This window comes from Ahaetulla prasina, chromosome 2 (genome assembly GCF_028640845.1).
Source record: "Ahaetulla prasina isolate Xishuangbanna chromosome 2, ASM2864084v1, whole genome shotgun sequence".
Classification (NCBI taxonomy): domain Eukaryota; kingdom Metazoa; phylum Chordata; class Lepidosauria; order Squamata; family Colubridae; genus Ahaetulla; species Ahaetulla prasina.
Genome location: NC_080540.1, coordinates 31,197,743 through 31,210,796, shown reverse-complemented (window position 1 = coordinate 31,210,796; position 13,054 = coordinate 31,197,743). Strand labels below are relative to the sequence as shown.

Genomic DNA, 13,054 nt, shown 5'->3' with positions numbered 1-13,054 from the left:
GCAAATTTTGCCAAGTTTGGAGACCCCGGTTGTAAAGCTTTCCCGTCAATTCCGTCTCCTCCCCGCCAATTTGATCAACCCCATCCTATGTAGTTTATTTGGTAATTAATGGATTTGGAATTAACGTTGCTTTCCGCTGTTTTCGTATTTACAGCATCCAAGTGCCTGGCTCTGTGATGCTCTACAAAATGTGGCCTTGTATAGAAACTTTCTCCGCAGTAGATGCATTTATAGGGCTTCCCTCCAGCGTGGGTTTTTTGATGGACGACCAGATTCGAATTTAGATTGAACCTTTTCCCACACTCCAAGCACTGATACGGTTTCTCTCCGGTGTGGATCCTCAGATGTCGAATAAGAGCGGAGTTACATGTGAAGCTCTTGCTGCAATGGGAGCAGGCGTACGGTTTCCCCCCCGTGTGGCTTCTCTGATGGACGCTGAGCTGCGAACTCACGCTGAAGAGTTTGCCACATTCCAAGCACTGGTACGGCTTTTCTCCCGTGTGAGTTCGCCGGTGGGCGATAAGGTTGGCACTCAAGATGAAGCTTTTCCCACAGTCTCCACAACGGAAAGGTTTTTCCCCCTTGTGAATCCTCCGGTGGCGGATGAGCCCGGAGCGGCAGGTGAAGGTTTTGCCGCACTCTATGCAGTCGAATGCCTTTTCTCCGTGCCTCTTCTTGTGAGCTGTGAGACTCGACCTTAGATAAACGCTTTTGGGACAGTCGGAACATTTGTAAGGCTTCGCACTCGCGTGCATTCTCTGGTGGGCGTTAAGGCTCGACATCATATTGAAGCTTTCCCCACACTCTGAGCATTCATAGGCCTTCTCTCCCATGTGGGTCCTCCGATGCACGCTGAGTTGGGAGCTCACGCTGAAGGTTTTGCCACAATCGGGGCATTTGTCGGGTTTCTCCCCTGTGTGGGTCCGCTGGTGTCTGCTGAGGCTCAAATTGCAGCTGAAGGTTTTCCCGCAGGCCGCGCATCCGTACGGTTTGTCTTCCGTGTAGATCCTCTGATGCCGAACGAGGCTGGACCTGCAGGCAAAACCTCTCCCACAACGAGGACAGGGATAGGGTTTTCCCCCCGTGTGGATTCTCTCGTGAGCAATGAGGTTGGAGCTCTGGGTAAAGCTTTTCCCACAGGCCGAGCAAGCGTTGGGTTTCTCACCTTTGTGGGCTCGCCGGTGCACCACCAGCGCCGATTTCTGGCTGAAACGTCTCCCGCATTCAGAGCACGGGTAAGGTTTTTCTCCCATGTGGATTCTTCGGTGGGCAACCAAGCTCGATTTCAGCCTGAAGTTCCTCCCGCACTCCGAGCAGGCGTAGGGTTTTTCTTCGGTATGGATTCGCTCGTGGACAACGCGGCTCGAGAACTGCCGAAAGCGCTTCCCACACACGCAGCATCTGTACGGTCTCTCCTCCAGGTGGATTCTCCGATGAGCCACGAGAGTCCATTTCTTGCCAAAGCTTTTCCCGCAACGACAGCACTTATACGGTTTCGCTCCGGTGTGGACTCTCTCGTGAGCGATAAGGTTGGAAGTACTGCTGAAACTTTTTCTGCATCGGCTGCACACAAGTCGTCTCTTGCCTTGATCTGCATTGCTTATATCGCCTGGTCCATTATGAAGGGGCTGAGTTATAGTTTTACTTGCCCGGTCTTCATTGTTTGGCTTGTTTTCCAAATTCTCCTCCTCCTTCAGAATGTGGAAATTGGATTTGCTTAATAATTTCTCACGTGCGCCTAACGGTTCAGAGTTATCCAAACTGGAAATCGCTTCCTTCTTGTCTTCCTGAGCCTTCGGCCTTTGAATTACTGAAACAACAAGTTAAGTCAAGTGATTAGCCCATATAGATGAGGAAAAAGTTTTTTTTTCCTCCCACTCTGATAACAAAATTGAAACCCTTTGGATAAGGTAAAGCTTCCTCTCGCACATATGTGCTAGTCATTCTCGACTCTAGGGGGCGGTGCTCATCTCCGTTTCAAAGCCGAAGAGCCAGCGCTGTCCGAAGACGTCTCCGTGGTCATGTGGCCGGCATGACTCAACGCCAAAGGCGCACGGAATGCTGTTACCTTCCCACCAAAGGTGGTCCCTATTTTTCTACTTGCAGTTTTTACCTGCTTTTGAACTGCAAGGTGGGCAGGTGGGACACTAGGGATTCGAATCGCTGAACTGCCAACCTTTTGATCGACAAGCTCAGCGTCTTAGCCACTGAGCCACCGTGTTCCATTATGTACCTCTTGGATACAACACCACAATACCACAACAGGCGCATTGGTGACTTTTTTCAAAAGATGGGCGCTGTGATCCAATGGCATGCAGATAGTCCTTGACTTATGACCACAGTTGTAAGCCCCACAGTTTTGTTGCTAAGCGAGACCCTTGTTAAGTGAGCTTTGTCCCATTTGATCTTTCTCGCCGCCCTTGTTAAGTGAATCACAGCAGCTGTTAAGTTAGGAACACGGCTGTTAAGTGAATCTGGCTTCCCCATTCACTTTGCTTGTCGGAAGGTCGCAAAAGGGGATCGGGTGACCCTGCAACCGTCATAAATGTGAATCAATTGCCAAGGGTCTGCACTGTGATCTCTTGACCACGGAGAGGCTCCAACTGTCGTTAAGTGTGAAAAATGGTTGTAAAAATGGAAGTTACAATGCCGTTATAACTATGAAACGGTCACTAAATGAACTGTTGTAAGTCAAGAACTGCTTGTGCAATGTTGCTGGGGGCCTATATTTTTAAAAAGTGCAAGTAGATAGAGGCTTCTGCTGGGGATAGTTAAAAAAAACAACAACAGGACCTGGAAGTTGAGCAGCGAATTGTGAAGATTTGGGTCACAATAATTGAAAGAAAATCCAATTTACCTTTGCACTCTGGATCTATTTTCTGGAGGGTGAGGCTTCGCTCCACTGGACACCCAGGAGTCTCTTCTAACTCCATCAAACGTGGCTGTTGGGGAAACCACACTGCCTTCGCAGCTAGAAAAAGGATATTAAAAGAGATTTCAACAAGGCTGGCTATTAAGCTGTCCATTCTGAAATTTGCTCTTCCTTTTCTGTTCAGAAGACAAGCAGACCCTTCCTCTCTTCTCCTTTATTGAGACTCTCTTCCTGTCTCTTGAGAGTTTAGAGCAGGGGTCCCCAATCTTTCGGACCTCAGGGACCACTAAATTCATAATTTTAAATCCCGCGGACCCACTAATATGATCTGCCTAATGACTGGATGGGTGGGCGTGGCTAGGTGGTCACGTGACTGGGTGGCCGTGGCCTACTCCGTGTCACTCACATCGAGGGGCGCCTCGCCAGCCTCTACTCACCCCTCCCTTCCCAGCCATTCTTCTCCTCCCCGCCTGGTCTCCTTAGGGTCCCAAAAGGAAGCAGTTGTTGGAGCTAAGCAGCCAAGAGAGAAAGAGTTGTCAAAACAGCTCAGTTCAAATCAGATCTGACCGAGAAGGAGGCTCAGTGGAAGCACCTCACTGAGGACTAGGAGCATGGGCATTCCAAGCAGAGGGAAGGCCTGTGGGAGTGCAAGGCCAGGTACAGACACCTGGAGGCTCAGTGGGCTGAGATGGTCAGCCAGTTCCAGGCCATGAGGCAGTCCCACTGGAATGAGGCCCTCCGGCTCTTCACCACCAGCGGCTCTTCCCGCCAGCCTTCGCCCAAAGCCCCACACCAGGAGGCTGAAGCAGACCCCAAGTTCGAATTTCTGCCCCCCTCTGCCCCACACAAGAAAACCCTGAAGGGGGAGACTCTCTGCAGCAACACAAATGTTCGTTGCACATATCTGTCCCAGGGGCCGTAGTTTGAGGACCCCTGATTTAGTGCAATATAAAAAATGCAAATATTTTTTCTGCGGACCAACAAAATTTTCTTGCAGACCACTGGTGACCCATGGACCACTGGTTGGTGACCACTGGTTTAAATCAGTGTTTCTCAACATCGACAGCTTGAAAAGGTGCGGACTTCAACTCCCAGAATCCCCCTGCCACCACGCTGGCAGAAGGATTCTGGGAGTTGAAGTCCACACCTCTTAAGAGTTTGCCAAGGTTGACCAATATTGGCTGAGTTCTAGACTCTCTTCCATCCACACCTTTCCTAATCGCCCCACAACCTTGTAAACACAGCGTGCAGAAAACAATCCTTTTTTAAACAAATAAATGGAAAAATTAGAAAAAAGGCAGGTCGAACAGAGGCCCAGTTCACCCTTTTCTTCGGCTGCTGACACTTTGGAAGACATTTTTATAATAGCGAGGAAAGCTTTTAACAAAATAAGCTTAAAACCAAAAATTAAGAAGGTCAAAATATTGCGAGAATTTATGTCAGAACACAAGTATCTTGTAAGGCTAGATCAGAGCATGATGCCGCTGCTCGTTTAAATTACAGATATATGGATATAGAATAGAATAGATATTGAAAAGCATTTAATCCCCGTCTGCATAAGAACAAAAAATATGACAACCTCTATTAATATTTATTTGTTAGATTACATATTGACTTTTATGAAGGTGGTTAATGCAGCATGTGGGGACACGGTGGCTCAGGGGCTAGGACGTTGAGCTTGTCGATCAAAAGGTCGGCAGCTCAGCGGTTCGAATCCCTAGTGCTGCTGTGTAACGGGGTGAGCTCCCGTTACTTGTCCCAGCTTCTGCCAACCTAGCAGTTTCGAAAGCACCTAAAAATGCAAGTAGAAAAAATAGGGACCACCGTTGGTGGGAAGGTAACAGCGTTCCGTGTGCCTTTGGCGTTTAGTCATGCCGGCCACATGACCACGGAGACGTCTTCGGACAGCGCTGGCTCTTCGGCTTTGAAACGGAGATGAGCACCGCCACCTAGAGTCGGCAACGACTAGCACGTATGTGCGAGGGGAACCTTAATGCAGCATACATAGCATTCCCTCCTATTCCCCCACCACCATCATACAGAGTTGAAGAAGCTTCTTGGATGAGAAGCGAAACGTCTTCAGAGAAAAACCAGAAAGTTGCCTCTTGAAAAAAAAAAAGACGCAGCGCTTTTGGGACAACCACCATACAAGATAGGCTGAAACAGAAAAGAGACCCTGGCTCCAAAGGTACCAAATGAGCGACGATGGCCGTCAGGCAATCCAGATCAGGGGTCTCCAACTTGGGCCACTTTAAGACTTGTGGACTTCAACTCCCAGAATTCTCAGAGTTGAAGTCCATAAGTCTTAAAGTGGCCCAAGTTGGAGACCTCTGATCCAGATCATCTTAAGACTACAACTACCACGGTGCCCAGCTAGAGCGCCGTGATCCAACGCTGCCCAAGATTTCAGCCAGGGACATGTCCATGGAGGTTCTCAGTCATCCAAGGTCACGATTGTCCCCTGGACTTTCCGTTTTTTTTTCTTTGAAGACATTTCGCTTCTCATCCAAGAAGCTTCTTCAGCTCTGGATCTTCTGAGCTGAAGAAGCTTCTTGGATGAGATGAGAAGCGAAACGTCTTCAAAGAAAAAAACAAAACCAGAAAATCTCTGGGGGGGGGGGGGAAAGAAAGCACCTTTTGGGTCAGCCAGGAACAGTTCCCCTGAGCTTATACAGAGCGCTTTCCCCCCCCCTCTCTCAAAGGTCTCCTGAGCAGTCCCAAAATTCCCGGGTTACTTTGGTAGATTGGAGGCTCACCTCCTGCTCTTGAAAAGCGATTCCCAATCCCGCGGGGGGGGGGGGGACCGATGGGAGCTGTAGTCTAAATCCTGGAAGGTGGCGGGCAAAGGCTGAAAAGCTGACTTCAGCGCCCCGCCCCTTTCGAAGCCTCGGAATTCTCCCGACGCCTGACTTCAAAGGACTCGCCTCGGGATTCCTTCTGACGTCACGTTCGGACTTGCTTTGATCGTCGCTTTCTCTTTCCTTTGATGTTTTTGATCGTTAGAAAATACACGCGGGAAAGGCGACAGTTTCGGGCGGGGGGGGGATGTTTATTGAACCCCGTGGGGTGGGGTTTTTTGGGGGGGGGTTTAAAAAGACCTGAGTGGGGGTAGCTCGTTCCTACACCGGAGGGATCGGATCCCCCCCCCCGGCTGCGCCCACTAGGATCGCTTACCTGTCTCCGGATATAAACCCGCTAGGAAGATCGGCCTCTTCCTCCCAGATCCAGTAGCGTCAAGCAAGCGAAGCCCGCCCGGTTTAGCAAACCCAGCCGCGGTCCAGAGCCCTCTGCCGGTCGCCGGCGCTCCGTTGCGGCTGTTTTTTTTTTGCCTTTTCGGAGATCTGGGCGAGCCGAAGGTCCTCTGAGCATGTGCAGATCCCTTTCTCCTATGGCCGATCTGGCTTTAGGCGGGTTCTCCTCCCACACCAGTGAATCGTGTGAAAACGCCTTTCTCCTGGAGGCGACTCGAATTTCACTTTAAAAAAATAAAATCAAGTCAAAAGCTCCTGAATTTGTACGAGTAAGAACCGTTTCTGAATCAGAATCCGAATTGAGCTGGGAGGGACCTTGGAGGTCTTCTAGTCCAGCCCCCTGCTCAAGCAGGAGACCCTATCCCATTTCAGACAGGTGGCTGTCCGATCTTTTCTTAAAAAACTCCGGTGGTGAAGCACCCGTAATAACTTCTGGTGGCAAGCTGTTCCACCGGTTAATTACCCTCACTTAGAATAACTTTATTGTCACTTTGAATTCCTCACTGTTAGGAAGTTGCCTCTTAAGCTGCTGAATTATTCTTTTTGACAAAAATTCTGGCCGGAGTCCTGCGAATAGGGAGCTGTTTGTTGGCTCTTCAGCTGCTGAATAATAATAACACAGGTAGTCTGATATATAATGGAGTGGAAGAAAAGTATCTTCTTTGTCTTTGGAAGGGGAGTGGAGGTTTTAAGGAATGACTATGGATTATGATTTGTGCTAGATTTTAATTTTTGTTGTTAGTTTTATACCCTGTACTCGGTTCTCGGAAGTCCTGGGGGTGGGGAGGAAGGGAAGGGAGGGTAGAAAATGGATTGATAGTTAATGTACAAAGATGATTGAAGATGTATAATTAATGTAAGATCGGACCTGCCTGGTTACTACTTTAGAATGAAGGGAAAGAAGGAGTAGAAGAGAGAAGGAGGAAAGAGAAGAGGAGGAGGAGGAAAGGAAGGAAGGAAGAGGGGAAGAGGGAGAAGAAAGGAGTAGGGAGGAAAGAGGAGAGGATGTAGATAAGAGAGGGGGAGGATGGTTATGGAAAGTAGAAGAAGGTAAAGAAGGAGAGTAAAAGGAAAAGGAAGGGGGTGGTGACCGGGCAAACCCGATTAATTGTATATGAGGGTACATTAAATATGTTATTGGATATGTTATTGGATAAGAATGTCAAAATAAAACTTTTTAAGACAAAAAAAAAAAAATAACACAGGTAGTCCTGCGACTTAACAATGGTTCATTTAGTGACCGTTGAAAGTTACAACGGTGATTTATGATCATTTTTTCCCACAGTGAATGACATTTGCAGCATCCCCATGATCGTGCGATCGAAAATACAGATGCTTGGCAACCTGGTTCGTATTTATGACCGTTGCTGGGTCCCAAGGTCATGTGATCCCCTTTTGTGACCGTCTGACAAACAAAAGCCAATGCGGAAGCCACTTAACAAAAGGGTTACTAACTTATTGACTGCAATCCTGATCCAGGTATCTATGGCGATTTTCAGTCATCTAGGTTGGGGGTCTTCAATCTTGGCAACTTTAAGCCTGGCGGACTTCAACGCCAGAATTCCCCAACCAACAAAGCTGGCTGGGGAACTCTGGGAGTTGAAGTCCGCCAGGCTTAAAGTTGCCAAGGTTGAAGACCCCTGATCTAAGTCATGGTTGTCCCAAAGATCCAAGAAGCTTTTTCAGCTTTGACTGGATGCTGGAGAATGGAAGAGTTTATGACCAGCTGTCTGCAAGGAATATAAATTTTTCCGTTCTCCACCATCCAGCCAGAGCTGAAGAAGCTTCTTGGATGAGAAGTGAAACATCTTCAACAGAAAAACCAGAAAGTTCAGTCGCCTCTCGGAAAAAAACAAACAAACACATTTGGGACTATCTGATACAGGAAGATCTGGCTAAAGTTACTCAGATGCTCCTCACCATTCATATAGACAGGCCTGAGGCAGTGGTGGGATTCAATTTTTTTTCTACCGGTTCTGTGGGCGTGGCTTGGTGGACGTGGTGTGGCTTGGTGGGCGTGGCTTGGCTTGGTAGGCATGGCAGGGGAAGGTTACTGCAAAATCCCCATTTCTTCCCGATCAGGTGGGACTCGGGAGGCAGGGAGTAGGTGGGGACGGAGCCAGTCCGAGGTGGTATTCACTGGTTCTCCAAACTACTCAAAATTTCCGCTACCGGTTCTCCAGAACTGGTCAGAACCCGCTGAAACCCACCTCTGGCCTGAGGAGAAGGGAGGTTCAGCCGGGACATTGTCCCAGCTGAGCCACATGATCATCAGAGGCTTTTTTTAACTTTTAAAAGCATTTTTTCAGCCGAAGAAAAAATGCTTTTAAAAGTAAAAAACCAGCAAACCTCTGATGATTGCGCGGCTAGCTGGGCATGGGGGCCCCCAGGGTTTTTTCTATCGGTTCTCTCAAGATACAGAAAGATCTTGACAGACTTGAACATTGAGCGCTATCTAACAAAATGAAATTTAACAGTGAAAAAAGTAAGGTTCTACATTTAGGCAAAAAAACCCCCAAAACGCACAGGTACCGTATATGTGGTACCTTGCTCAATTGTAGCAACTGTGAGAGGGATCTTGGAGTCCTAGTGGACAACCATTTAGATATGAGCCAGCAGTGTGAAGCAGCTGCCAGAAGAGCCAACACAGTTCTGGGCTGCATAAACAGAGGGATAGAATCAAGATCACCTGAAATATTAATACCACTTTATAATGCCTTGGTAAGGCCACACTTGGAATATTGCATCCAGTTTTGGTCACCACAATGTAAAAAAAATGTTGAGACTCTAGAAAGAGTGCAGAGAAGAACAACAAAGATGATTAGGGGACTGGAGGCTAAAACATATGAAGAACGGTTGCAGGAACTGGGTATGTCTAGTTTAATAAAAAGAAGGACTAGGGGAGACATGATAGTAGTCTTCCAATATCTCAGGGGCTGCCACAAAGAAGAGGGAGTCGGGCTGTTCTCCAAAGCACCTGAGAGTAGAACAAGAAGCAATGGGTGGAAACTAATCAAGGAGAGAAGCAACTTAGAACTAAGGAGGAATTTCCTGACAGTTAGAACAATTAATCAGTGGAACAACTTGCCTGCAGAATTTGTGAATGCTCCAACACTGGAAATTTTTAAGAAAATGTTGGATGACCATTTGTCTGAAATGGTGTAGGGTTTCCTGCCTGGGCAGGAACTAGACTAGAAGACCTCCAAGATCCCTTCCAATTCTGTTGTTATTATTATTGTTGTTATTATTGTTATTGTTATTATTATTGTTATTATTATTATGTGAAGAAAAGAAAACATTAGAACAGGGACGGTAGGCACGCTGGTGTACTTATGCACATCCCTTACAGACCTCTTAGGAATGGGGTGAAGTTTACTGTAGACAGGCTAAGGTTAAAGTTTTGGGGATTTGGGGAAGAAACCACAGAGTCAGGTAGTACATTCCAGGCATTCTGTTACTGAAGTCGTATTTTCTGCAGACTAGTTTGGATCAATTTACCATGAGTTTGTATCTATTGTGTGCTCTTGTATTCTTTTGGTTGAAGCTGAAGTATTCATTGGCTGGTAGGACATTGTAGTGGATGATTTTATGTACTATGCTTAGGTCAGACTGAAGACCGCAAAGTTCTAAGTTGTCTAAGCCCAAACTTTCGAGTCTGGTGGCATAAGATATTTTGTTGCGAGCAGAGGAGTGGAGGACTCTTCCTGTGAAATATCTCTGGACTCGTTCAATTGTATTAATGTCCAATATGCAGTGTGGGTTCCAGACAGATGAGCTGTATTCAAGAATTGGTCTGGCAAAGGTTTTGTATGCCTTAGTTTGCAGTTCAATATTACTGGAGAAGAAACTATGCAAGATTAGGTTAACAACTCTTAATGCTTTTTTAGCAATGCTGTTACAGTGAGCTCTGGCACTTAGATCATTTGAGATGAGTACTCCATGGTCTTTGACAGAGTGAGGGTGAGTTATTCAATATGAATACTAAGGGTAGTCAATATGCAGTCTGAAGTTCAGAGAGTCAAGCCACGTTTTTCAGCCAATTCCTAAAATAAGAGTTTTGGGATCTTTCTACCCAAACAAGATCCTCATGAACAACACACCAGAGCAAGAGCTCAAACAACTCCTTCCAACATAGAAACATGGGTCAAGACTGTATCTTAAATGATGCTACAGCCTTTTTAAAACAAGGAATATGTTCTCCACTCATCTTGCCCGGTTGAGGGACTTGATAGGCATTCAACATCATTTGACAGCTCCAGCTGCTCTGATGGTGCCTGTATTTGATCATCCCACTTGCTATTCTTGCTATCCACCCAGCAATGGGGTTTGCTGCCCCTTTGCTGGGTGGGTGTGGCCATGGTGGGCATCGTCTAGTCAGCCACCTACACCATAGGGGGGGGGGGCTTTCCTTGAGTCTCTGGGAGGGCGAAAACTGCTTTCCCCAGGGTCCGGAGGCCCTTCAGAGGCCGGAAACAGGCCCATTTCTGGACTTCCGGAACCTCCAGTAGGCCTGTTTTTTGCCCTACCAGACCCTCTGCATGGCCCCTGCACTTACCTGGAATGATGAACGAGCCATGTGGAGATTTCTGGGAGGGGGCAGAGTGGGATGGCCAGGGGTGGCATTTAGGGGTTCGCTGAACCCCAGCTATCCTTGGCTAGAGGATTGCCTGAACCCTGCTGAAACCCCAGGAGCCCACCCCTGAGCTTGTTCCCTTCTGGATGGAGTGAGTGGAGGAAGTGGAGGAAGCATATACGGACAGACTTGAACATTGGGCGCTATCTAACAAAATGAAATTCAACAGTGAAAAAAGTAAGGTTCTACATTTAGGCAAAAAAAAAAATATCCACAGGTACCGTATATGTGGTACCTTGCTCAATAGTAGTACCTGTGAGAGGGATCTTGGAGTCCTAGTGGATAACCATTTAGATATGAGCCAGCAGTGTGCAGCAGCTGCTAAAAAAACCAACACAGTTCTGGGCTGCATAAACAGAGGGATAGAATCAAGATCACGTGAAGTGTTAATACCACTTTATAATGCCTTGGTAAGGCCACACTTGGAATATTGCATCCAGTTTTGGTTGCCACGATGTAAAAAGGATGTTGAGACTCTAGAAAGAGTGCAGAGAAGAGCAACAAAGATGATTAGGGGACTAGAGGATAAAACATATGAAGAACGGTTGCAGGAACTGGGTATGTCTAGTTTAATGAAAAGAAGGACTAGGGGAGACATGATAGCAGTGTTCCAATATCTCAGGGGTTGCCACAAAGAAGAGGGAGTCGGGCTGTTCTCCAAAGCACCTGAGGGTAGAACAAGAAGCAATGGGTGGAAACTGATCAAGGAAAGAAGCAACTTAGAACTAAGGAGAAATTTCCTGACAATTAGAACAATTAATAAGTGGAACGACTTGCCTGCAGAAGTTGTGAATGCTCCAACACTGGAAATTTTTAAGAAAATGTTGGATAACCATCTGACTGAGATGGTGTAGAGTTTCCTGCCTGGGCAGGGGGTTGGACTAGAAGGCCTCCAAGGTCCCTTCCAACTCTGTTGTTATGTTATGTTATGTTATGTTCCTGCAGGAAAGCAATTTCCACTTATTGTCCAGGCATGAGAGAATAGGGCAAAGAAAAAGCAAGGGATGCTACCAGTAAGAATAACCACATCCAGGTAGAAATGCTGAATCTCCAGGGCTAAACCTTCAAATGTGTTTTTAAAAAGTGATTTGAACAACAACGTGTCTATACACGGGTGACACATGGCTGGTATTTTTTATAGAAGTAGGTGCCCTTTCAGACGCATCAGACATGGAAGGGACGATTGAGGCAACGAGTCCAATCATTAGTTCATTTCAGGAAGCCAAAATAAATTTCCTGAACACCTGGAACAACACATGAACAGGACATTTTAACATTATAGAAAATAACCTTTAATGCAGATGTTACAGTACTTTTGCTCTTTTTTAGACACAGAAGAATGCAGCAAATGTCCAGAAAATCAACACCCAAACAGTAACCGAGATTGCTGTATCCCCAAGATTAAGACTTTCCTATCCTATCAAGCAAAATTGGGGATCATCCTGGCTTCCATTGCCTCGTTCCTCTCTTTGATCACTTGCTTTGTCTTGGGAACTTTCATTAAATTCCAAGAAACTCCCATCGTCAAAGCCAACAATCGGGACCTCTCTTATATCCTTCTTGTTTGTCTCCTGCTTTCTTTCTTCACCCCCTTCTTGTTCATTGGTCAGCCAAGGAGAGTCACCTGCCTTCTACGTCAAACGGCATTCAGCATCATCTTCTCTGCTGCCATTTCTTCTGTCTTGGCCAAAACCATCACAGTAGTCCTGGCCTTCTGGGCCACAAAACCAGGGAATAATGTTCAGAGATGGCTGGGAAAAAGTTTGGCCAACTCCATCATCCTTTCTTGCTGTGGCTTCCAAGTTGTACTTTGCAGCACCTGGTTGGGTACTTTTCCCCCATTCCCTGAGTCTGACATGCACTCACAAACTGGAGAAATCATTCTACACTGCAATGAAGGTTCTGTTGCCATGTTCTATGGTGTCCTGGGTTACATGGGCTTCCTGGCTGCCATCTGCTTCACTGTGGCTTTCCTGGCCAGGAATCTGCCTGGGGCCTTCAATGAAGCCAAGCTGATCACCTTCAGCATGCTGGTCTTCTGCAGTGTCTGGGTGTCTTTTGTGCCCGCCTACCTAAGTACTAAAGGGAAATACATGGTGGCTGTGCAGGTCTTCTCCATCTTGGCCTCCAATGCAGGACTTCTGGGCTGCATCTTCATGCCCAAATGTTTCATTATTTTCCTAAGACCAAGTATGAATACAAAAGAACATGTGATGTCAAAATAAAATAATAAAAAAAGAAATTTCACCAGGTTGTATCCCCAAATATCAGTTAATAATTCCAGCAGGCATCTTTCAC

At 46.8% G+C, this 13,054-nt stretch overlaps 1 protein-coding gene across 1 annotated transcript in view; it reads right to left on the bottom strand.

Moving 5' to 3' along the window:
- Positions 1 to 5,975, bottom strand: part of LOC131190474 (uncharacterized) — a 47,101-nt gene extending 41,126 nt beyond the window's left edge. The window contains exons 1-3 of the mRNA XM_058167796.1: positions 5,629 to 5,975; positions 2,858 to 2,971; positions 80 to 1,810 (exon numbers count right to left, since the gene is read on the bottom strand). Coding sequence (XP_058023779.1) covers positions 80 to 1,810; positions 2,858 to 2,933 — 1,807 coding nt within the window. The 5' untranslated portion in view covers positions 2,934 to 2,971; positions 5,629 to 5,975. The remainder of the gene's footprint in view (positions 1 to 79; positions 1,811 to 2,857; positions 2,972 to 5,628) is intronic.
- Positions 5,976 to 13,054: the final 7,079 nt, after the last annotated feature.